Genomic DNA, 26,726 nt, shown 5'->3' with positions numbered 1-26,726 from the left:
CTATGATTGGATATTTGATAGAGCAGTCTGACTGAGCAGTGGTAGGCAGCAGCAGGCTCGTAAGTATTCATTCAAACAGCACTTTCCAGCAGCTCTTCACAATGCTTGAAGCACAGAGCTGTTTATGACTTCAAGCCTATCAACTCCCATTTTTACATTTACGTCATTTAGCAGACGCTCTTATCCAGAGCGACTTACAAATTGGTGCATTCACCTTATGATATTCGAGATTAGGCTGGCAATAATATAGTGCCTATAAGAACGTCCAATAGTCAAAGGTATATGAAATACAAATCGTATAGAGAGATAAGTCCTATAATTCCTATAATAACTACAACCTAAAACATCTTACCTGGGAATATTGAAGACTCATGTTAAAAGGAACCACCAGCTTTCATATGTTCTCATGTTCTGAGCAAGGAACTTAAACGTTAGCTTTTTTACTTGGCACATATTGCACTTTTACTTTCTTCTCCAACACTTTGTTTTTGCATTATATAAACCAAATTAAACATGTTTCATTATTTATTTGAGACTAAGTTGATTTTATTTATGTATTATATTAAGTCAAAATAAAAGTGTCCATTCAGTATTGTTGTAATTGTCATTATTACAAATATATATTTAAAAATCCCCTGTCTTAGGTCAGTTAGGATCACCACTTTATTTTAAGAATGTAAAATGTCAGAATAATAGTAGAGAGAATGATTTATTTCAGCTTTTATTTCTTTCATCCCATCCCCAGTGGGGTCAGAAGTTTACATACACTCAATTAGTATTTGGTAGCGTTGCCTTTAAATTGTTTAACTTGGGTAAACGTTTTGTGTAGCCTCCACAAGCTTCCCACAATAAGTTGAGTGAATTTTGGCCCATTCCTCCTGACAGAGCTGGTGTAGCTGAGTCAGGTTTGTAGGCCTCCTTGCTCACGCACGCCTTTTCAGTTCTGCCCACAAATTTTCTATAGGATTGATGTCAGGGCTTTGTGATGGCCACTCTAATACCTTAACTTTGTTGTCCTTAAGCCATTTTGCCACAACTTTGGAAGTATGCTTGGGATCATTGTCCATTTGGAAGACCCATTTGCGACCAAGCTTTAACTTCCAGACTGAAATAACTACACACTCAATGTCAACAAAACAAAGGAGATGATCATGGACTTCAGGAAACAGCAGAGGGAGCAGCCCCCTATCCACATTGACGGGACAGTAGTGGAGAAGGTGGAGAGTTTTAAGTTCACATCACAGACAAACTGAAATGGTCCACCCACACAGACAGTGTGGTGAAGAATGCGCAGCAGCACCTCTTCAACCTCAGGAGGCTGAAGAAATTTGGCTTGTCATCAACAACACTCACAAACTTTTACAGATGCACAATCGAGAGCATCCTGTCCGGCTGTATCACCGCCTGGTACGGCAACTGCTCCGCCCACAACCGTAAGGCTCTCCAGAGGGTAGTGAGGTCTGCACAACGCATCACCGGGGGCAAACTACCTGCCCTCCAGGACACCTACAGCACCTGATGTCACAGGAAGGCCAATAAGATCAAGGACAACAACCCCCCGAGCCACTGCCTGTTCACCCCGCTATCATCCAGAAGGCGAGGTCAGTACAGGTGCATCAAAGCAGGGACCGAGAGACTGAAAAACAGCTTGTATCTCAAGGCCATCAGACTATTAAACAACCATCACTAACATTGAGTGGCTGCTGCCAACATACTGACTCATCTCTAGCCACTTTAATAATAAAAAATTAGATGTAATAAATGTATCACTAGCCACTTTAAACAATGCCACTTTATATAATGTTTACATACCCTACATTACTCATCTCATATGTATATACTGTACTCTATACCATCTACTGCATCTGGCCTATGCCATTCGGCCATCGCTCATCCATATATTTTTATGTACATATTCTTATTCATTCCTTTACACTTGTGTGTATAAGGTAGTTGTGAAATTGTTAGATTATTTGTTAGATATTACTGCATGATCGGAACTAGAAGCACAAGCATTTCGCTACACTCGCATTAACATCTGCTGACCATGTGTATGTGACAAATAACATTTGATTTGATGTCTTGAGATGTTGCTTCAATACATCCACATAATTTACCTTCATGATGCCATCTATTTTGTGAAGTGCACCAGTCCCTCCTGCAGAAAAGCACCCCCACAACATGATTCTGCCACCCCCATGCTTCACGGTTGGGATGGTGTTCTTCAGCTTGCAAGCCTCCCCCTTTTTCCTCCAAACATAATGGTTATTATGGTCAAACAGTTCTATTTTTGTTTCATCAGACCAGAGGACATTTCTCCAAAAAGCACGATCTTTGTCCCCATGTGCAGTTGCAAACCGTAGTCTGGCTTTTTTTAAAGGCAGTTTTGGAGCAGTGGCTTCTTCCTTGCAGGGCGGCCTTTCAGGTTATGTCGATATAGGACTTGTTTTACTGTGGATATAGATACTTTTGTATCTGTTTCCTCCACCATCTTCACAAGGTCCTTTGCTGTTGTTCTGAGACTGATCTGCACTTTTCGCACCAAAGTACGTTCATCTCTAGGAGACAGAATGCGTCTCCTTCCTGAGCGGTATGACGGCTGCGTGGTCCCATGGTGTTTATACTTGCGTACTATTGTTTGTACAGATGAACATGGTACCTTCAGGCGTTTGGAAATTGCTCCCAAGGATAAACCAGACTTGTGGAGGTCTACAATTTTTTTTCCTGAGGTCTTGGATGATTTATTTTGATTTTCCCATGATGTCAAGAAAAGAGGCACTGAGTTTGAAGGTAGGCCTTGAAATACATCCACAGGTATTAATGACAATTAGCCTATCAGAAGCTTCTAAAGCCATCATCATTTTCTAAGCTGTTTGAAGGCAGTCAATTTAGAGTATGTAAACTTCTGACCCACTGGAATTGTGATAGATTACAGACAGAGTGAATTATAAGTGAAATAAACTATTGATGGAAAAATGACTTGTGTCATGCACAAAGTAGATGCCCTAATCAACATGCCAAAACTATAGTTTGTTAACAAGAAAATTGTGGAGTGGTTGAAAAACAAATTTTAATGACTCCAACCTAAGTGTATGGATGGATAGATATATATATATACACACAAACACACACATATATATACACACACATACATACATACACACACCCCTGCTTTTTTTGGTCCTCCAATAAATCGGTCGACCTCTAGTGGAGAGCAACCGCTATCCAACGAGGCAGAACACGCTATTGTTATCAAATTAATTTTTTATTAGCGTTGCACCATTGTTCTTATGAAATATAACCATATACAATTTCAGTAGCACGTCTTAGACTGATTGACTGTGCCATCCCCACAGCCTCCACAATGGATCAGTCTAGTCTAGTTAGTGCGAATCAGACAGGTGTCTTGTACACCATGATATTATATAAAAAAAATGTTGCTACTGCTCGACTAAAGAAATCTTGGTCGACCAACAGCCTATTGACCAAACAATTGACCAGGACTAAATTGAGTCAGCCAAATCCTTTTTATCCTCATCAAACTTGGTGCAAAATCACGCCCACGGGTAACCTAGCAACATTCAAAGCCACGCTGATTGGTCAGAGTTCTTAAGTTCCCTGTGAGGAAGTAAATGTGCCTGAGAGGAAGAAAGCGCAAACGGGGAGTTGAGAGTTTGTTTGTGCCTGCCATACCACGAATTGTGGGAGACACGCAGTTTCCCGGCCTTGTTTGAAATGAGCTAAACGAAAAGCAAGCAACAAGTGACTCTGTAGATACAGTAGCTAACATTACATGATTGTCAGTAATTGTGAACCAATGGAGCTTGCTTTACCCATTCAGCTAGAGCTAGTTATGCAGCATCTCTTTTAGTTGCCAACTAGCCCAAATGTCAATAAGCTAAGTCTCTCAATAGTCCTTTCTTAAACACTTATATAACCACACTAAGCTAATGCTAGACAACACACACTACTAGACAGCTTCCATGTGAGAGAGACAGACTCGGTCTCGACCTTTAAGTCTTTATTTAAGACTCAACTCTTCAGTAGGTCCTATGATTGAGTGTAGTCTGGTCCAGAGGTGAGAAGGTGAACGGAAAGGCACTGGAGCGACGAACCGCCCTTGCTGTCTCTTCTTGGCCGGTTCCCCTCTCTCCACTGGGATTCTCTGCCTCTGACCCTATTACAGAAGCTGAGTCACTGGCTTACTAGTGCTCTTCCATGCCGTCCCTAGGAGGGGTGCATCACTTGAGTGGGTGGAGTCACTGACATGATCTTCCTGTCCGGGTTGGCGCCCCCTTGGGTTCGTGCCGTGGGGGAGATCTTTGTGGGCTTGTCTCAGGGTAATAAATTGGTGGTTTGCGGATAACCCTCTAGTGGTGTGGGGGCTGTGCTTTGGCAAAGTGGGTGGGGTTATATCCTGCTTGGTTGGCTCTGTCCGGGGGTATCGTCGGACGGGGCCACAGTTTCTCCCTACCCCTCCTGTCTCAGCCTCCAGTATCTATGCTGCAATAGTTTGTGTCGGAGGCTAGGGTCAGTCTTATGTCTGGTGTAATTATCCTGTCTTATCTGGTGTCCTTAGTGAATTTAAGTATGCTCCCTCTAATTCTCTCTCTCCTTCCCCTCCCGGAGGACCTGAGCCCTAGGACCATGCCCCAGGACTACCTGGCCTGATGGCACCTTGCTGTCCCCTGTCCATCTGGACATGCTGCTGCTCCAGTTTAAACTGTTCTGCCTGTGGCTATGGAACCCTGACCTGTTCACCGGACATGCTACCTTGTCCCGAACTTGCTACCTTGTCCCGGACCTGCTGTTTTCTACTCTCTCTCTCTCTCTCTCTCTCTCTCTACCGCACCTGCTGTCTCAAACTCTGAATGCACGGCTATGAAAAGCCAACTGACATTTACTCCTGAGGTGCTGACCTGTTGCACCCTCTACAACCACTGTGATTATTATTATTTGACCCTGCTGGCCATCTATGAACGTTTGAACATCTTGGCCATGTACTGTTATAATCTCCACCCGGCACAGCCAGAAGAGGACTGGCCACCTCTCAGAGCCTGGTTCCTCTCTAGGTTTGTTCCTAGGTTCCTGCATTCTAGGGAGTTTTTCCTAGCCACTGTGCTTCTACATCTGCATTGCTTGCTGTTTTAGGCTGGGTTTCTGTATAGCACTTTGTGACATTGGCTGATGTAAAAAGGGCTTTATAAATACATTTGATTGATTGATAACACTTGTCTGCCAAGCATTCAAATAACAAAAATTAAATAAAAGTCTGCACAGCTTACCTACCTCCAAAAACAACGCAACTATCAACATGATGTTGATGCTATCCATCTGGTCAGTGAGACTGGCTTCAATCACTCACAAAAAAAAAATCTACATAGTTCAATGCAACTTCATATACAAATTCGGGAAAAGCAAGGCTGGCAATGTTTTGGTGGTGATTCTCTCTAGTTCCTCCATCTCTCGCGCGCCTTTACTTCGTCAGTGAACAACCGGACTCTGACCAATCAGCGCGGCGTTAAATGTTGCTAGGTTTCTCGTGGGCGTGGTTTTGCACCCCTGGCGTGGACAGTTTTGGACGACTGACTGAACCACTGACTCGCTGCGCGACAAACGTCATCAATTTAGGCGCTAGGCGTGTCTGTACAGCTTCTCCCTCAGCAAATACTAATACTGCTTGCTAATAAGATTATCGTCAGCCAAAGCTAAAACACATGTTTTACCCACAACTGGCCATTTAACCTAAATAGAACGTTAGCTAGATGGAAGCTCATCAAAACTGAAAACTAGTCGTTGCAAGTTTCCAAAAATGACAATCATCAATGAAGCTTTGGCACGCGCTGTACTTACCCTCAAAGCTGCGAGGTCGATGTCATCCAAGCTTCGTGTGGGGGCGTTTTCGGACATACTGGCAAAAGTAGTAAATTAGTAAAAAAAAGTAGCAACCGGTAGAAAATCCAGGTGGCCCGATGTTTAATTTAGCTGTGTCCTGCACTGTCAGGTCCCACTCAGACAGATATGGGGGTACCTTATGAGACTTGACTTGCTAACATAAACAACCAGACGCAAAAACGGCAAGGCGAAATGCAGTTAGCTAGCAAGCTAGTCCCATTGCGTTAGAGACCCAATATTGTGCTGCACTCTATGCGTTCATTTTGGCAATATTAATACGTATATGTTGCATGACAATTCCAACGAGGTGGTCGTCTACATATACTTTGAACGTTTAACTACACGATACAACTATAATGTTTGTGAGATTAAACAAAAGTTAGAATAAGTAGCTAGCTAAGTTACCTGGCTAGGTAGCTAGCTGATGGCTAAATAATAACAGCGCAATAATACAAAGGTGGTCTGCAGCAGAGGTGTTAACGTTATCTAGCTAGCTACCCACGCACAAATCAGAAATAAGATTTATTTGGAATAAGCTTGCATTCTAGCTGGCCGTAATTCGCGTCCTGCAGAGACTTAATGTTCCACAAATGACGTAGCAAGCAAATGGCGCGGTCGGTATATCATATGTAGCCAGCTAGCTACGTCGAATGTCCGACATTCGATATCTGAACACAAACTTTCACTCCTTTCGCGTTGACACAGATCGCGCCTTGCACTGCCTGTACCGACGGTGAAAAAAAGCAGTTTCTGTACGGATCCAATTGTACGAATTTGAGCTGGTTCGTACTTCTACATATATACTTTAGTTAAGAGTATAGTTGATACCATCCAAGTAATTTCCCGACATACAGTCCATAAACTATTTCATCGCCATGTTTTGGTAACGTTAGCCCTGTTCGTCTGTGTGGTCGGCTATGACGTCCCTTTACAGCAAGTGTGCATCTATACACACACACACAACACCCTTTCCTCTCGACTTTTTTTTTTCTCTCTCTCTTCCCACTCCCTACTCCGAAGAGTGCTACGGTACTGCATCGGGGACAAATAACCTGAGAGATGATCAGTAAACATACATATTACTGCAGCTGCCTTGGCCTGTAGGCTAGCCTAGTGTTTACCTGGCTGACTGGGACAATCACACATGGATTGACATGAGACCCAAAAACCAGAGGCAAATGAACTAATACTGTTCACATTACAACTTATAAAAATGTTTATTAAATGTTAAAAGATAACTACATTCGTACAGATGACAATTTTGAAAAATAAAAACCTATCGACTATAGCCTAGTTATTCTAATAATTAAGTGATCAGGCTGGTCTCGTAGACTAGACGTAACAAAGTAAACGAAAATCCGGGACACTCGTTTAATTAGTATATTTTTCTCAATTTAAATGTAACCTTTATTTAACTAGGCAAGTCAGTCAAGAACAAATTCTTATTTACAATGGACGGCCAAACCCGGATGACGCTGGGACCAATTGTGCGCAGCCCTATGGGATATGTTATGTTTAGTATGGTTACAAAAGACATGTAACTTAATAAAGCAAATATGAAAGGAGGGTGGATGGGTGGGTGCCACCTAGCTAACGTTAGCCACAACAAATTGGAATTCGTAACATATATGTATTGAACATTTGTAACATATGAAATGGACATCCACAAATTAATGCATTCCATACCAAATATACTAATTTGAGCATCCCAGATTTTCGATTACTATGTTACGTCTACCCCTGAGTCCAGGTTGCAGGCATACATACATTTAATGCACATTAAAAATGTTAAAATAGTGAAAGTTAGACCTACATGGTTTAAAAATAAGTAGAAAATACTTCAGTCATATAAATGTTAAAGAGCTACAACTCCCCTTCTTTCAACATAAAGTAGTATGGTGAATATAATTAACAGAAACAGTACGTGGGAATTCAGAAGTTAAATACAATTCCCTTTCGACTTACTGTGCCGGTGGGCAGGACAGGTGGTCATTATGAGAGGGGGGATTTGAGACAAAATATCTAAAGTATCGTATTATTAAACAGACTTTCCAAATGTGGGTCTGTTGTAGACCCACTTCCTCTTTGCTTACCTCATGTCAAAATAAAAAGTCCTGCACATGCTCCATATCTGGACAAAAAAAATTATAATTTGTGGTGGACTTTTCTTTTGACATGAGGTAAGCAGAGAAGAAGTGGTTCTACAACAGACCCACATTTGGAAAGTCTGTTTAATAATACGATACTTTAGATATTTTGTCTCAATTTCCTCCTGTAATAATTACCAACTGTCCTACACATATCCACAGTAAGTTGAAATTGAATTGTATTTAAAGTCTGGCTTCCCACCAACTGTTTTTGTGCAATACAATTGAAAGCAACGCTAGTGTATGTAAACACACCCGAGTTGCTAAAAGCACCTGTAGTAGTGGTGGTGGTAGAAGCAGTATCACAAAATAAATGTTACGATTTCAGTTAGTCACCTTTTCCTTGATCAAAACTGTCAAAATTACTCATCCCATCCAAGATTAGAAACTGTGCTTTACAAAAACATTTTTTTCTTTGCTCCCCTTTTTCAAAATGTAGTGGAATGTTCTGGACCACTGACAACAGGGTAAGTTAGTAACAATAATTCACTTGGTTGCCATGGTGACAGCAAAAAGACGCAACAATTAAAGCACGCCAGAAACACCCCTGAATATCTTTTTCTCATTCCCCTCTATTCGCCCCATATGGTCCTTTGTCTTCCTCTTTCGTCATTGCCTATCTTGCAAATCCAATGACCCTCCTTCTACAAGATTTTGCTAGGCCACCTCGTCTTCCATTTTTTTCATATACCTCTGTCTGATTCAGTCTATCGCTCATCTGTCCTTTCCTCTTTCGGCCACAATCTAGTCAGCTCTTTATAACCGTCACCATAACAACCACAAATGTTCTGACAGATTTGCTGGCACTGCATGGAGAGTGGAAGCGAGAGGCAGAGAGAGAGAGGCAGAGGGAGAGAGAGGCTGAGAGAGACAGAGAGAGGAGCTATCCACCCACAACCTTGCAACAATAAATGTACGCAATGTTCCTAAATCATCTGAGACTCTTGACTTCTGATCTCCATCCCTCCTCCTGCCTCTCATACAGTGGCATTCTGTTCCTGTTATGTTCTATATTGGCAGACTCGTACCTAAGACCTTTAAAAAAGGAAATACTCAGGTTCAGTATTATATTAACAAACAAATTTGGTCAGTTGAGTGTGGCAATGATCCAACATTATAAAAATGTACATGTGACATTAAAACAGTGGTAATCCTTCAAATAGCCATGTCTCAAAGTCACTTGGAGCACAGAAAAGGCTCATAATGCGTTAGTATACATCAGGAATCAACTAAATTCAGCCACGGGCCGTTTTTTTCTTGAGTGGATGGTTAGGGGGCCGGAACATAATTAAAAATAATTTGTAGACTGCAAATTGACCACAAGATGCCCAAACAGATATAACATTAGACAAAAACAATCATTTTAAACCTTGCCAACATTTGTATACAATCACATTCCAGGAGCACATTCCTAATATTGAGTTGCACCCCCCTTTGCGCCTCAGAAAAGCCTCAATTCATCGGGGCATGGACTATACAAGGTGTTGAAAGTGTTCCATAGGGATGCTGACCCATGTTGACTCCAATGCTTCCCAGTTGTGTCAAGTTGGCTGGATGACCTTTGGGTGGTGGACCATTCTTGATACACACAGGAAACTGTTGAACATCAAAAAACCAGCAGCGTTGCTGTTCTTGACACACTCAAACTGGTGCGCCTGGCCCCTATCATACCTCGCTCAAAGGCAGTTGCCCATTCACCCTCTGAATGGTACACACACAATCTATGTCTCAATTCTCTCAACGCTTAAAAATCCTCCTTTAACCCGTCTCCTCCCCTTCATCTACACTGATTGAAGTGGATTTAACAAGTGACATCAATAAGGGATTATAGCTTTCACCTGGTCAGTCTGTCATGGAAAGAGCAGGTGTTCCTAATGTTTTATACACTGTGGATATCTCTCCATTATGCGTGGGAATACCTTGGAACAGATTTCCAAAATTAAAATCACTTGGAGCTGATTTGCTGGTGTTTTTAACAGTCTTTTGTGTCCCCAAAAAATATATATTTTAATTTATTTACTCAGAAAACATGGGGGGGGCCAAATAAAATTACCTGTGGGCCGCCAATTGGGGAACCCTGGGATACATTATCATCTGGTTTGTTTTGAAATGTTTCACCGTTTTAACAGAGTTCAAATCCACTCTGTATCAACAGCTATGTAAAAATCTTGCATATAATTGCATTCTTCGTAGACACATCTGTTAGTGTTTTTTTAGCTAGGTCAGTTTAGAATACATTTTGTTCCAATCTTTTTAATTAACAATGGCGTGGTATTTGGCAAAGGTGATACAATCTATAAAGCTCTCCCCTGCTGTACTGGGATATTTCAGTGTCATCCTGGCTCTTGTGGCTGGTAGCCTGGTACTCTTATGTCCAGAGTCCTGTAGGAGCCATGCCCTCCTTGCTGCCCAGTGGGGGGAGCAGACTCTCCTCTGACAGGAAGTTGAGGGGGAAGTGGACAAGTAGCCCCCTGATGGCCGCCAGCTCCTCTTTAGCCTGTTGGGGGTCTGTGTCACACAGGCGCTCTATGCCTGAATGCTCCTTCAGCGCCCTCATGCTGTGGACAGAGTTGCAGGGGAGGCAGCGGAAGACCTGTTCCAGGTAAAAGGAAAGGAAAGTAACAGTCAAGGGGAAAGGTGAGCAGCAGTGAGGACAGGGAGGGAGGTTAAAGGGAAAGAGACTAATAACGATGCACATGAAAAAGAGATCCAAACATAGCATTTAGTTGTATTAATTTACATTTATACCTTGTCATAAATCTTAGCATTCAGTTTTGCCGCCGCGTTCCATCCCAACAAGAAAAACTGGTCGCTGATCGGGTCATCAATATCGATCTGGGGTTCAGAATCGGCTCCTAAAAGCACCCTGGGAAGCACATGCACAGAGTCAGTTACTGCCAAGCAGCTAAGCTAACTGCACATTCAAACTGTTGATGGAGTGACAGTTCGTAATGAGTGAAGGTTGGTGCACAAATTCATATTTAAAAAAAAAACAGAATTCCTTCATACAGAGAATGAAGACCACGCTTGCGCATGATTGTCATCTGAGATGGTTCCCTTGGAAACTAGAGGATATACTTGGTAGCTGCTGATTCGAGCCAAAACTAATAGCTCTGCTGGCATAATAGGCTTCAGGCAAGCTCTGTGAAGTGTATGCATATTCTGTCTAGGACTCCAAGGGACAGTTTTAGTGCATCACAAATGCCAACAATTACTAATCAATAGATCCACCCACTAGCAGTGGAGTCAGCGTTATTAGTATGTCAGTGTAGGGACTTTGGTTACCCCCTCCCTCACGAACATAAGAATGGCTGTGGGAGTTGTTCATCTCCTGAGAAGTGATTCACTTCTGCAGAGGGGATAACCCTTTCAAGTCCAAACACATCCAGGTTCACCCCAGCTATATAATTTATATACCTCTCAAACTCAGTGAACCTCTCTATCAGTGAACTAATTGAACGTAAAAATCACAGAGTGCAGAAGTGTATGGACCCTACTGTCATATTTTCCATAGTCCTGACCTGAAACACTCTTTGCGCAGTGCCAAAGTGAGGGGTCCGGCCTGGTACTCCTCTCCCCCCATCATGGAGGGGACCCTCTCCTCATCCTCCACCAGCAAAGCCAGCTCACTGTCCCGGCTGCCCAGCATACTGCGGTCATTGATGTTGGCCGAGCCTGGATGGAGGGAGCACAGAGAGTGGAGGGAATAGAAACCGGATAGGAGAGGAGAGAGAGCAAAGAGGAGAGTGTAGTGACAGTACTTATATCAGTGATGATGGCCATAGATTCTGCAGCGACTTGCTTAGAATAAAGTATGTGAGTTGGTAGCAGCAAACTTTCTTAATACCAAGTTGGGGAAGATAGAAGGTTAACAAAAAAACACTGTTTACAAAACCCTTTTCCTGTGTCTCAAGGACTCTTATCTAGCTGAGAGGAGCACCATAATTACCCTACCCAGTCCCAGTGTAATTATAATCATATCATAGTATGGAACCATCCCACTTGGCACAAAGTGGTTGAATAAACTTTGTTTTAAATGTATTTTTTCAACGTATGGTGACATGAAATCTACTTGGAATATACATTAGATTTGAAAAAAGTAATCAAAGTAAACTGTTTTTTTGAGGTTGAAATTTCAGCCACAGGATTATGTCATCATGGTAACCAATTTTCAACATAGACAAACCTTGTATAAAATATGTTTAGTTTGTACCTTTTAAACAACGTCAGATCTTCAACATTATATCCACTATCAGAACAAAACTATAGGCTGCGCAGCACCTCCTACTGGAAAGTTGATTATCTATAGCTACCCTTTTGGTCTCCCATCCAGGATTTTAACAAAGCCCAGCCCTTCTTAACTTTGATTTGTCACAGACTACTACCAATGTGCTATTGCGAGAATGATTATTGAGAGATCTCTTAATAACTAAAATAGATTCACTGTTGTTATTAAATTCATTCCAAAGGGTAGGTTTATCAGAGCAAATGTTAAAGGATAGGACTATATTGAATCAAACATTATTTAAAGTGCATTTAAAGTTTGATTTTATCTAGTCCTATTCTTTAAAGAGATGCTCCGGTACTTTTGTATACTTTTTAGCCAGTAGTTCTGAAAGTAGCACTCACGAGCCAAAAGTGGTCTTTGGAAATTGTGTATTTCGTCACATATGTGCAGATATGTGCATCACATAATTGCACTCTCTCTCTCTTTCTCTGCTGTGTGTGAGCATCTTGCTAGCGGTCACTCAAATGGCGGGGGGCTGAAGCTCATTGGCTGAAATTCGAATGGCTAGGGGACTGGCTCACATGGGGGAAAATGATTCAGCACAGCTTCCAGAAAAAATTGCTATAATCTGCACAGAATCTCAAACAGCACTGATGACTTCCACTATGTACTTTTAATGTAACTTCAACTGCAATCCAGGTCATTTGGTTGTGCTATTAGATGAAGCACAGTGATAATACATAAAGTTATTGTATAAATACATGACACTGATTTCCAATTTTAACTTTGTTGTGCTTTTAAAATGGTTGAAAGTGCAGTGATAACACATTTATATGACAACTAAACCAAAAATCAGACATTGTTTTTCCATTGGAATTTGGTAGTGCTTTTAGATGGTTGAAAGCATATAGTGACAAAGGGACATTGGGAATTAAACAAACTTCTGGTTGTCTTTTTGAGTGGGTTAATAAAAAGGTTGAAACTGCATTGATCAACAACTCCACCTAATATCAACAAATGTCCACGTTGAAATGACGTGGTTGGGCCCAGTGCATAGACGGTACGAGTCTCAAGTTTGGGGAAGCTAATTTTCATCATAAAAATGCACCTTTATAATAAAGTATTCCATGCATCATCACATTTGCAGACTTATGTAAGATGGCCTACTATTCCTAATGTGATGAGTAAATTGGATAGTCATAATTTAGCCTAATAATATAACTCAAACACTGTTTGCAAAAAGACTGTTCAATGCAGCGTGTGGTGGAATAGGCCTAGACTAGGGTATATTTCAGTAATAAGGCCCGAGGAGGTGTAGTATATGGCCAATATACCATGGTTAAGGGCTATTCTTAGGCACAACGCAAAACCGAGTGCCTGGGTACAGACCTTAGCCGTGGTATAATGGCCCTATAACGCCCAAGATGCCTTATTGCTATTATACAGTGGTTACCAACGTAATTAGAGCTGTAAAAAGAAAAATGTTTTGTCACCCGTGGTATACGGTCTGATATACCACGGCTGTCAGCCAATCAGCATTCAGGGCTCAAACCACCCAGTTTATAATAGATACATTTCTTACCCTTTATTTTCACAGAAAAAATGTGGCCTTTTATAATCGAATTTCATGCAGTTCTGCTATACTTTATATGACTGGAGACATTAGTATAATCTTTTAAAATACAATAACAATACTCTGCTAACTGACAAATAGATCAATAAAAATGATTTTGTCTGCAACGTTCTAATAGGCAAACAAAAAGGGGAGACACAAATATTGTCCAAAAACAAAGTGCCACTAACCCAATGATAAAGACGGTGAATATGCGCACTCACCGGGGATATGGCCGATGCTACGCTGCTGCCAATAAAATAGGCTAATGTTCGCTCAATTAAGTTGTGAATTTGTATAACTAAAAGACAGATTAGTATTTTCATTGTCTTCTCTTTACAGGAATAGCCATTTGTTTTCCAAACTATGTTTTCCCGAGATTGTAATTTGAAATATTGCGATAAGCCAGGCTGGGCTTCTCGTTCACTGACATTTGCAACTCAACAATCATCTATTTGGTATTTGCCAAACGCGCTGCCCAAATTGCAGGCCCTCCCGACAGGCTATGCGATTTAAAACAATCCACAGCTTTTTATTTTTAAGAAGCTAATGATTCTCCGATCCTCCAAATCATCCTTTCTAGTGTACTAGCCTTTTTTGAATGATTGTATTTATTTCTGAATAGGCTAATTAGGCTATATCATTTTGGCAATTTAATTCAATTTACTTTAGGGGAAGCTTAGCAGTGGGATGCCAGATGAAGAGTTTCGGTGGGTGGTACCAAAAGGGAGGGACATTACACAGTGAGGAGTGCATGTGTATAAACATCCTACTACAAACCATAACATATTGTATAACGATATTATTAAAGATCGCATTAATCTTTAATGAGGGTGGTGCCTTTTAAGTTCCCCTCCCTCACCCTCCCCTTAAGTCCAGGATGGATGTATATATAGCAGCATGTTTTTTCATCTTGTGATAATTATGCAGAGGCAGTAATTAGCAGCCAGTGATTGATCCCAGCAATGAGTCACAGCCTGCATTGGAAATGGTACCCTAACCCCTATTTAGTACACTACTTTTGTGAAGCGCAAAATGACTGCATTATATAAGGAATAAGGTGCCATTCCAGACACAATTATGTCCCATCCCATCTCTGAATCTGTCTCAAGTGTGGCTGTGATGATGGTGACTCACCGATGATGTAGCGGCGGTCATCAGCTATGAGGGTCTTGCTGTGTACGTAGATGAGCTCTGTGACCAGGGACTGGGAGATCTGGCAGTGCTTGCGCAGGCCACACAGGGTGATGTACTTGCTCCACTGGTTCTCAACTGGGGGGAGGGGGACACACTGGTTGGTTGGCACACTGGCATAGAGCTGAAGCCAATGAAAAAACGTATGCTAAGGAAACGGGAGCACAATTTAAACATGAGAAGACAGATGGCATTATCGGAAAAGAGGATGAACTGATTAAGTATGAGGAGAATGGAGAACTATACTATAGTTATAGATAGTAAAGGCAGATGCACAAAAAGTATGTGGTCACCCCTTCAAAATTGGTAGATTCGGCTATTTCAGCCACACCCGTTGCTGACAGGTGTATAAAAATCAAGCACACAGCCATGCAATCTCCATAGACAAACATTGGCAGTAGAATGGCCCATACTGGAAAGCTCCGTGACTTTCAAGGTGAACCGTCATAGGATGCCGCCTTTCCAACAAGTCAGTTCGTCAAATTTCTGCTCTGCTAGAGCTGCCCCGGTCAACTGTAAGTGCTGTTATTGTGCAATGGAAATGTCTAGGAGCAACAACGGCTCAGCCGCGAAGTGGTAGGCCACACAAGCTCACAGAACGGAACTGCAGAGTGCTGAAGTGCGTAAAAATCGTCTGCATTCGGTTACAACACGTACTACTGAGTTCCAAACTGCCTCTGGAAGCAACGTCAGCACAAAAACTGTTCGTCGGGAGATTCATGAAATGTGTTTCCATGGCCAAGCCTAAGATCACCATGCACAATGCCAAGCGTCGGCTGGAGTGGTGTAAAACTTGCCGCCATTGGACTCAGGAGGAGTGGAAATGCGTTCTCTGGAGTGATGAATCACAATGCACCATCTGGCAGTCTGATGGATGAATCTGGATTTGGCGGATGCCAGGAGAACGCTACCTGCCCGAATGCATAGTGCCAACTGTAAAGTTTGGTGTAGGAAGAATAATGAAAAATCTAGACCAGGGGTGGGCAATTCCAGTCCTCAGTGTCACAGTTTTGCTCCAGCTAACACACCGGACTCCAATAATCACCTAATCATGATCTTCAGGTTAAAATGCAATTTGATTAATCAGCTGTGTTTGCTAGGGATGGAGAAAAAGTGTGACACCAATCAGGCCCCCAAGGACTGGAGTTATCCACCCCTGATCTAGACGATTCTGTGCTTCCAACTTTTTGGCAACAGTTTGGGGAAGACCCTTTCCTGTTTCAGCATGACAATGCTGTCCATATAGAAATGGTTTGTCGAGATATGGGTGTGGAAGAACTTGACTGGCCTGCACAGACTTCAACCGCATTGAACACCTTTGGGATGAATTGGATGAACACCTTTGGGATGAATCGCCGACTGCGAGCTCAACATCAGTACCCGACCTCACTAATGCTCTTGTAGCTGAATGGAGGCAAGTCCTGGCAGCAATGTTCCAACATCTAGTGGAAAGCCTTCCCAGAAGAGTGGAAGCTGTTATAGCAGCAAAGGGGGGGACCAACTCCATATTAATGCCCATGATTTTGGAATGAGATGTTCAACGAGCAGGTGTCCACATACTTTTGGCCATGTAGTGCACCTAGTCTTCAGTTAGCGGGAGGATAAGCCAAACATAAGAGAAAAAGACCAGCAGAAATGTTATCAGAGATGACAGATATTAGATTGAATTGGAAAGAAAACTCACGTTCTCTCAGTCTCATCAGTATGGAGTACTCTCCACGGCACATGGTCCTGTGACAAATACATACTACTTATAGCAAATCAACAACAATCTTAGTTGTCTAAAAAAAAAATCACTACAAAATGTATGTTTTAACGTCATACAGTACGACATAAGTGATTGTGTCTTAGTGTCTATGCAGTAAAACAAAATTGGTTCTGTGAAAGAGCCCAGAACATTAGTTAGGTCTCTGCAATGTTCTCATAACACAAAACTGATGACTATAGAATGTGTATAAAACGTTTGCCTGATGTTGCAAGAACGTTCTTAGAACACATTTACAGTCTGGTGAAAACATTATGGGGATATCACAAAATATATTTTACCAAAACACAAAAACTTTCCAGCTGTGTGGCTGATTCTACAATGTTTCTTTTAGGGTACAAAAAAATAGTCACCTGATGTTGCAAGAATGTTCCTAGCACACATTTCATCTGTTCTTTAAAGGTTCCCAGAATATTTATTTAATTTCTGGGAACATTGTGGGAATATGACACGAGAAAGTGTTTTGGGAACCTAAAACTGTCCAGTTGTGCTGACATTCAGAAAATGTTTATATCAGAGTGCACAAAACCTTCCTTTGTTATTGCAAGAATGTTGACAGAACAGCCGTTCTGGGTTCTTTAAACAGTTCCCAGATCATTTAATTAGGTTGTGGGAACAGTGTGGGTATATTACAAGAGATACATTCATGAAACACAAAATATGCTCAGTTGTGATGACATTCATACAATGTTTAAATTGTGTTGAACAGGAAAATCCTAGAATGTTGAAAGAATGTTGAAAGAACACCTGGTCAAAGTTCTTTAGTTTCCCAGAACATTTAATTCAGTTATGGGAGTTGTCTGGGATGTTGCAAATATATTTTTGGGGGGGAGCCCCCAAGAATATTTTTTGGCCCCCTATTTTTTTTTTTGGGGGGGCCCCCCTATTTTTTGGGGGGGAGCCCGCTCCTGACTAATTAGAGTCAGGAGTCAACTAACCTGGAGTCCAATCAATGAGATGCTATTTAGAGCCGCCTTGCCCGATAAAAAAAAAAAAAAACTCACAAAATTTGAGTTTGCGTTTCACAAGAAGCATTGCCTGATGTGAACCATGCCTCGAACAAAAGAGATCTCAGAAGACCTAAGATTAAGAATTGTTGACTTGCATAAAGCTGGAAAGGGTTACAAAAGTATCTCTAAAAGCCTTGATGCTCATTAGTCCATGGTAAGACAAATTGTCTATAAAGAGATAAAGTTTAGCACTGTTGCTACTCTCCCTAGGAGTGGCCATCCTGCAAAGATGACTACAAGAGCACAGCGCAGAATGCTCAAGGAGGTTAAGAAGAATTCTAGAGTGTCAGCTAAAGACTTACAGAAATCTCTGGAACATGCTAACATCTCCGTTGACGAGTCTACGCTAACAAGAATGGTGTTCATGGGAGGACACCACGGAAGAAGCCACTGCTGTCCATAAAAAACATTGCTGCACATCTGAAGTTTGCAAAAGTGCACCTGGATGTTCCACAGTGCTACTGGCAAAATATTCTGTGGACAGATGAAACACTATGTGTGGGAAAAAAAAGGCACAACACATAAACATCAAAACTTAATCCCAACTGTAAAGTATGGTGGAGGGAGCATCATGGTTTGGGGCTGCTTTGCGGCCTCAGGGCCTGGACAGCTTGCTATCGTTGACGGAAAAATGTATTCCCAAGTTTACCAAGACATTTTGCAGGAGAATGTAAGGCTCTCTGTCCGCCAATTGAAGCTCAACAAAAGTTGGGTGATGCAACAACACAAAACACAGAAGTAAATCAACAACAGAATGGCTTCAACAGAAGAAAATACGCATTCTGGAGTGGCCCAGTCAGAGTCCTAACCTCAACCCGATTGAGATGTTGTGGCATGACCTCGAGAGCAGTTCACACCAGACATCCCAAGAATGCTGAACTGAAACAGTTTTGAAAAGAGGAATGCTCCAAAGTTCCTTCTGACCGTTCTGCAGGTCTGATCCGCAACTACAGAAAACGTTTGGTTGAGGTTATTGCTGCCAAAGGAGGGTCAACCAGTTATTAAAACCAAGGGTTCACATACTTTTCCACTCTGCACTGTGAATGTTTACACGGTGTGTTCAATAAAGACATGAAAACGTATAATTGTTTGTGTTATTAGTTTAAGCAGACTGTTTGTCTATTGTTGTGACCTAGATGAAGATCAGATCAAATTATTACCAATTTATGTAGAACTCCAGGTATTTCCAAAGGGTTCACATACTTTTTCTTGCCACGGTATGTGTTGTGATAATTGTGTTGTTTGCTCTATAACCTGTTAATTCATGTCTTCCGACCGTGATCTAAAGGTCGAGACAATAAGAAGACACTGTAGCAGAATTCAACCACACCTTTGTTTTAACACAAAACGGATAGCAACCTCTGTCCTCAAAGCATATTGCATGTACAATAACAGACAGATGACCTACAGCATGGTCAAGCAAGTTAATGTTTCCGTCAATTTCGGACCACTAAACAACTATTGATTTAGAACCACAGAGGGTTACCGCAAGACGCAAAGAAAACAGGAGCTGCCGCCACTATTCCAGCACCATTTCAACATCATCAAATCACCTCTGCTTAGTCTACTACAATGACAACTAAATGATACCAAAAACGATTTAGTCCAATCAACGTAAGCTAAATATGATGTGGCTTGTCCATGGTTCTGATTTCTGTGTGAGTTTGTGCAAGTACAAAAACATGTTGACACCCTACTTGTAGAGAAACGCCAATGGATGATGGCTTCCACACTTATGTTAAAGAAACGGTCCATCACTCTGTCATATAGTACACGCTTTTAGTTTTTGTTGTCCTAGGCTATCTGGTGAAGGGTTCTGACTTCTAAACTTGAAAATATGAAATATCCTTATTCATGTCACTGAGGGAGAGAGGGGAATGAAGAACGTTTACATTCTGTCAGAATATGTTATTGTTAGACATCAGGGATCCTATGGGGAGGAGTGAGGAATTTGGGACCGAGGTCAGACGAGGTGAGGAAGAACAGATATCAAAGTTCTGTCTAGCAACAGAGGTGTATTGGCTGTTCAGAGGTGTAAGGAGGAGATTCAGCTTAGGAGGAAGGGTTAAATATTAGTGCTTGTTTGAATATGTCTTTGTCTCATGCAGCTGTATGACACGGTGGGTGAATAAACTTGGTTTGAGCTTTACTAATTGTCCATGAGTTTTTACTCTGTTTATTTAGAACCTAACACTGGCAAAAATGCTTGCTTGCTAGCTTAACTTCCATTCATGGTCAATGTTAGCTAGTCAACATTAGCCATCTACATCGAGCTACAAATTGAACTTCTATCCTCTCAGGCCAGGGGCACAACAATGTATGAATTAATGGTTGGATCAGAATCGCAGTTATAATCATTGGTCAGTACGGAGAATTAAGTAAAACTACACGTCCAAATCCCTATCTCCATCCATGGCTAATTTAGGAAAGGGAACATTTTATCTAGCTGGCTACCTAGCAACCGGAGGACAACAACACAACAACATTCAACAATTCAAGTTTTTCTATCAATGACATATGCTCTCAATGGGATTTGATAGGAGTGACGCCAAATCCAAGCTGGCTTCCCTTGACACTTTTTTTTTTTTTTTTTCGGTGCGCCAGGACCATTCTCTTTTTTTGTCAAAAGAAAGCCAGATTCTCCCTTGCCTTCAATGCTTTGGGTGGCAACAATGTCATACTCGTTTGGACCAGACAGAGACAGAGGGGCGCCGTTTCACTCGCTTGGAAGCTTTCTAGTGAGATACATTCAGCCTCTTGCAAATTGAAGGAAAATTATGAAACACAGAGAAAAAAGAAATAATTGAATCCTTTAAAAAAATATATTGGTACATTTTTGGGGGAAGCCTGGCTTGCCTTGGCATCCATGAATACACGCCATTGCCTACAATACAGTCCTCAAATGCGAATTGCCATAAAATCTGGAGAGAAACATAATGGGGATGTATTCAAATCTGCTTTAAGGAGCTACACATTTGCATGCTGAGCATGTTGTGGTAATATTAGGTAAAACTTAAATATACAATTTTATAAATGTTCTTGAAATGTCCTGCGGACCTCCAAGAGGTAAATGTATATTGTGTGAACAATGGAATATTATGTTAAACCTTAAAAAAAAAAATAGGCTATGAACGTCATAAAAACGGACTTATCTGAACATTTTGGAACATTCGTGAATATCAAAATAATATTCTTGCAACATCCCAGACAACTCACATAACTTAATGAAATGTTCTGGGAACCTTCAAAGAACTTAGACCAGGTGTTCTGTCAACATTAAGGGAATGTCCTGTGCACCCTAAAATAAACATTGTACAATCACCCGCACAACTGGGCAGTTGTTTGTGTTTTGGGAACATATATTTTGTTATGTCCCCACCAGACTGTTCCCACAACCTAATGAAAGAACAGACTAAATGTGTTCTGGGAACGTTCTTGCAACATCAGGTGAATGTTTTATACAAATATTGTACACTGAGTGTACAAAACATTAAGAACACCTTCCTATTATTGAGTTGCACCCCTCTCCCCCCCACCCTTGATACACATGGAAAACTGTTGAGTGTGAAAAATGAAAAACCCAGCAGTGTTGCAGTTCTTGACACAAACCGGTGCGCCTGGCATCTACTACCATATCCCTTTCAAAAGGCACTTAAAATCTTTTGTTTTACCTATTCACCCTCTGAATGGCACACATACACAATCCATGTCTCAATTGTCTCAAGGCTCAAACAATTGTCTCAAGGCTCCTCCCCTTCAATTAGACTGATTGAAGTGGATTTAACAAGTGACATCAATAAGGAATCATAGCTTTCACCTGGCCAGTCTATGCCATGGAAAGAGCAGGTGTTCATAATGTTTTGTACACTCAGTGTATAATCTTCAGCCCAACTGGACAGTTTTTGTCTAATGAGAACATTTGCCGCAACCTAACGAATGTCACAGAACCAATTTTGTTTGCTGGGAAAACATGACTGGTACATTGTGTTATTACATTATCTGGAAACCTAATGATAACTTTTAGGGGACTATTCTGGGGTGGCTGTTACAGATGTTGTGCACAATATTTTAGTGAATGTTAGAACATGCCAAGGATATTTCATGACATTTTTGGGGGGGAGAATGTTACCATCCTAATGTTAGATAAAACCCTAACTATAACTTAATGGGAATCTTAGCTAATGTTCTGGAAATGTTCCCAGTTTGCTGGGTACAGTGTATGTGAACGTGTGTGTGAACGTGCATGAAGGCCCATAAGGGAGGGTTCTGACCTGTAAGTGAAGTGTAGTATAGCTTGGATGGCATTCCCACCTCCCTCACTGATGTCTCCTTCAAACCCAGGCAGCAGGGGCACCACCACAAACACCCTGTATTTCTTCTGCTCACTGAGGAACAGCAAGAGCGTTATGGAATGGGGTAGCAGAGGAGAGAGAGTTACATAGAAAAAAAAACTATTGGCAACAATGTATTTCTAACGTAAACAATATTGAATCATGATAATTTAACTTTACTTATCGAAACAGATAATCAACAGACAAACATGTATAAAATATGTATAAACCAGTCCAATAATATCATGTTATACAGTCAACCAAGCTGTGTGTTGACAGATTCTACTCAGACAGACATGGTGGTACAACCACACCTGTGTGCACGTAGGATCCTCTTCACGATCGCGTCACCAATGCCATTGTGCACGTTCTTCCCGTCAGCACAGCTGATGAAGAACTGGTTCTGAGAGCAGAGGGGTAGAGAGAGGGACAGATGGAATCTCTGTCAGAGCCGTGCATATATGGCTCTGGTCTCTGTTTGATGCTGTGGGGTGTGATGGTAGGGAGCTGGACTTGTGACCAGGAAGGGACATCGCTGTTAAAGCATTCAGACTTCAAGCTGCTCACATAGAACAGCAAATAAAACCCACATGACAATGTTAGAGAGACAGGAATAGGCAGGGATCAGGAAATAAAGCAAGGTTGGGAGAAAATACATCTTTCTAACTCGTGTCCCATTATTAATAAACAACCATTTCCAGTTAAAAGAGATATGGAAACAATGCATATTTAAAAACAAACACCTCATTGAACTATTCATCTCATTTGAAAATCTATGCATTCAATTGGACTTGATAGCACTAGGATCATGTGGATTGTGGAGGCACATGAGGGCAGTCATTATCTCAACCTTGAGCTGTTGACTTCAGTACAGAGACACAGTCACAAGACTGTGGGGGAGGCACTGTCTGGCGTAACAAAAAAACAACCTTGTCCCCTGGTTGATTTCTACCTGCAGCAAGCAAACAGGTAGAGAGGATGGATACAGCGTACAGTGGGGGAAAAAAGTATTTGATCCCCTGCTGATTTTGTACGTTTGCCCACTGACAAAGAAAGGATCAGTCTATAATTTTAATGGTAGGTTTATTTGAACAGTGAGAGACAGAATAACAACAAAAACATCCAGAAAAACACATGTCAAAAATGTTATAAATTGATTTGCATTTGAAATGAGGGAAATAAGTATTTGACCCCCTCTCAATCAGAAAGACTTCTGGCTCCCAGGTGTCTTTTATACAGGTAACGAGCTGAGATTAGGAGCACACTCTTAAAGGGAGTGCTCCTAACCGCAGCTTGTTACCTGTAAAAAAGACACCTGTCCACAGAAGCAATCAATCAGATTCCAAACTCTCCACCATGGAAAAGACCAAAGAGCTCTCCAAGGATGTCAGGGACAAGACTGTAGACCTACACCAGGCTGGAATGAGCTACAATACCATCGCCAAGCAGCTTGGTGAGAAGGTGACAACATTTGGTGCGATTATTCGCAAATGGAAGAAACACAAAAGAACTGTCAATATCCCTCAGCCTGGGGCTCCATGCAAGATCTCACCTCGTGGGGTTGCAATGATCATGAGAACGGTGAGGAATCAGCCCAGAACTACACGGGAGGATCTTGTCAATGATCTCAAGGCAGCTGGGACCATAGTCACCAACAAAACAATTGGTAACGCACTACGCCGTGAAGGACTGAAATCCTGCAGCGCCCACAAGGTCCCCCTGCTCAAGAATACATATACATGCCCGTCTGAAGTTTGCCAATGAACATCTGAATGATTCAGAGGACAACTGGTGAAAGTGTTGTGGTCAGATGAGACCAAAATGGAGCTCTTTGGCATCAACTCAACTCGCCGTGTTTGGAGGAGGAGGAATGCTGCCTATGACCCCAAGAATACCATCTCCACCGTCAAACATGGAGGTGGAAACATTATGCTTTGGGGGTGTTTATCTGCTAAGGGGACGCGACAACTTCACCGCATCAAAGGGACGATGGACGGGGCCATGTACCGTCAAATCTTGGGTGAGAACATCCTTCCCTCAGCCAGGGCATTGAAAATGGGTCGTGGATGGGTATTCCAGCATGACAATGGCCCAAAACACATGGCCAAGGCAACAAAGGAGTGGCTCAAGAAGAAGCACATTAAGGTACTGGAGTGGCCTAGCCAGTCTTCAGACCTTAATCCCATAGGAAATCTGTGGAGGGAGCTGAAGGTTCAAGTTGCCAAACGTCAGCCTCGAAACCTTAATGACTTGGAGAAGATCTGCAAAGAGGAGTGGGACAAAAGCCCTCCTGAGATGTGTGCAAACCTGGTGGCCAGCTACAAGAAACGTCTGACCTCTGTGATTGCCAACAAGGGTTTTGCCACCAAGTACTAAGTCATGTTTTGCAGAGGGGTCAAATACTTATTTCCCTCATTAAAATGCAAATCATTTTATAACATTTTTGGCATGCGTTTTTCTGGATTTCTTTGGTTGTTATTCTGTCTCTCACTGTTCAAGTAAACCTACCATTCAAATTATAGACTGATCATTTCTTTGTAAGTGGGCAAAGGTACAAAATCAGCAGGGGATCAAATACTTTTTTTCCCCCACTGTAGAAGTAGTGTGGTTATGAGTCTGGTAAATGGGTGCAATGAAATAATGTGTATGTAATGTGCTGGTAGCAGAGTTACCTCGATGTAGATGTAGTGTTCGCTGTTCTCGATGGTATGAATGTAGGCATTGAGGATAGAGCTCTCACAAGTTCCGGCTGACCAGCGATCCACAGAACGCAACACCTGAGAGAAAGAGAGGAGAATAATGAAAATAAATGAACAATTGGTGGTAAAAAGATAGGCATTTCTCTGTGAGCTTGTCTGTGTCAGGGTGAGCATGTGTACCTGCACGGAGGCCTTCCCGGAGCCAGGCACAGTGAATGGCGGTGGGTCAACGGTACTGTGAGACTTGGGCAGAAGGCAAGGGAAGAACTTGCCTCGGATGTTCTTGTACTTAAAGATCTGTAGGCAGACAAAGCAAAGACAATAAGAGCCAGATGTCTCTCTCACATAACCCTAGGGGCTCTTTTCAGCTGGCGCTAAGGAGGCGCAAGTGTTAAACTCACGTTAGTTTGCAATTTCGTCATTTAAAAACTGTCGCACTGGCATTTTCCACCACTTACGGCAGGTTCGGTGGGAGGGGTGACAATATTTGAGGTGTGTCCTTAAAGACGAGCTAAAAGTCACCATTTCATGCAGCACCAAAGGGAGGTTTTAAGACCCACCAAAAGACAGGTCTTGAAAGGTAATGCCGTTGGTAATGGCATGGATTTTGAGAGCGGAAGCGCAGCGTATCCAGCCCTGACACGGCCGGTGAATCTCGTATTTAGAAACATCAAAGAATTACTGGTTTCCCCCCATTTTGTAGACATAGCCTATCTAAACAAGTTTTTTGGGGTGGTGGGGAATTTGACTAGAATGATTAACTCTTTTAAAGCCTTATCAATGGTGAATTTAATCTTGCTGATTGACAAAGTTTGGCATGTCCATGGTTCAGACATGGCAGGCATAATGCAATTTACAGAAGGCCTAGCTAGCCCCTAAATCAGTGCTTACCCTGTGACAATCTATTAAAAAGATGATATGAAAAGCCAAATAAAAAACACAATTAATTGTTATCTAGACGGTTTTTTACAACCTGACAAATGGACACTACTATACTGCATCATTGCGCCTCAAACTATTTTCCAAGTTGGAATAATGTAACGGCTGTTTGGAGGGTTCGAAGAGTGGAACGTCAACTATAATAAAAGTTAAGACCAGACAGAGGCAACATACAGCATACATGACTTTATTCATGACAGGCAAGGCAACCACCATCTCCCTAACTGCTAGCTGTCAGGCAGGCAAACAGTGAGTACTTGACTGTCCACTTGGCTGAAAGGCCATTATCAATTAATACTTTTTTACCCAGACTTTTACACATCTTGGAAAATGTCTTTGTGGATGTAGTAGGAATGGGGCTTCTCCTGCCACTCAATGCGGGGCCCGAGCCTTGGCTTCTACAAGATGGATGCTATTAACTACACTACAACCATTCTACGTGCATGGCTGCATGGGGGCGCACTCACGCAGGAGAATGATGTTCTCTGACAAGCTAGATGGATGGAGCTGCCTGTGTTCTACATGGGAGAACTGTGCTACCAGCTACTGTTTGAGTGTGTATGACTTTTTGTTTCAGTGTGAAAATGGAATCGAAGGCGGCCTCCCCCACGGCCGTGGGCCTGGTGTGTGCATTCAAAATAAAATAATGGACATGGGGTTCTGCTGTGACTTCTACAATGCTGTCACGAGAGGTTCACCAGACTAATGGACTTTACAAGTAAAGGTAGGCCTAAATGCATTTTCCTTTGCGGGTTAGGCTACTGTTGAATCATGAGAATATACAACATCCCTTTGGATGCATTTGATTTATCAAGCTAGAATTACATTTGTCATTTTGATCGTTTTTATATAATAAAGGTTCTAACACTTATATGTGTGTGTGTGTGTGTATATGTATTTGCGAGC

At 41.9% G+C, this 26,726-nt stretch overlaps 2 protein-coding genes across 9 annotated transcripts in view; both read right to left on the bottom strand.

The window, feature by feature from the left end:
* The window catches only part of mink1 (misshapen-like kinase 1), a 69,793-nt gene extending 62,798 nt beyond the window's left edge, over positions 1 to 6,995 (bottom strand). For 4 of the 7 annotated variants that reach the window (XM_014197475.3, XM_014197476.3, XM_014197478.3 and 1 more), the window contains exon 1: positions 5,854 to 6,989. In XM_014197475.3, coding sequence (XP_014052950.1) covers positions 5,854 to 5,910 — 57 coding nt within the window. In that variant the 5' untranslated portion in view covers positions 5,911 to 6,989. Of the gene's footprint in view, positions 1 to 5,853 lie in introns of all 7 variants that reach the window. The other 3 variants (XM_014197479.3, XM_014197480.3, XM_014197481.3) reach the window with 3 other exon arrangements.
* Positions 6,996 to 7,087: 92 nt separating this feature from the next.
* The window catches only part of LOC106603602 (phospholipase D2), a 34,621-nt gene continuing 14,982 nt past the window's right edge, over positions 7,088 to 26,726 (bottom strand). For both annotated transcript variants that reach the window (XM_014197485.3, XM_014197486.3), the window contains exons 16-24: positions 25,062 to 25,178; positions 24,855 to 24,959; positions 22,497 to 22,585; positions 22,123 to 22,236; positions 16,761 to 16,807; positions 15,020 to 15,154; positions 11,564 to 11,717; positions 10,791 to 10,908; positions 7,088 to 10,635 (exon numbers count right to left, since the gene is read on the bottom strand). In XM_014197485.3, coding sequence (XP_014052960.2) covers positions 10,411 to 10,635; positions 10,791 to 10,908; positions 11,564 to 11,717; positions 15,020 to 15,154; positions 16,761 to 16,807; positions 22,123 to 22,236; positions 22,497 to 22,585; positions 24,855 to 24,959; positions 25,062 to 25,178 — 1,104 coding nt within the window. In that variant the 3' untranslated portion in view covers positions 7,088 to 10,410. The remainder of the gene's footprint in view (positions 10,636 to 10,790; positions 10,909 to 11,563; positions 11,718 to 15,019; positions 15,155 to 16,760; positions 16,808 to 22,122; positions 22,237 to 22,496; positions 22,586 to 24,854; positions 24,960 to 25,061; positions 25,179 to 26,726) is intronic.

This window comes from Salmo salar, chromosome 04, assembly GCF_965601325.2.
Source record: "Salmo salar chromosome 04, fSalSal1, whole genome shotgun sequence".
NCBI lineage: Eukaryota > Metazoa > Chordata > Actinopteri > Salmoniformes > Salmonidae > Salmo > Salmo salar.
This window is presented reverse-complemented; position numbering and strand designations above follow the sequence as displayed.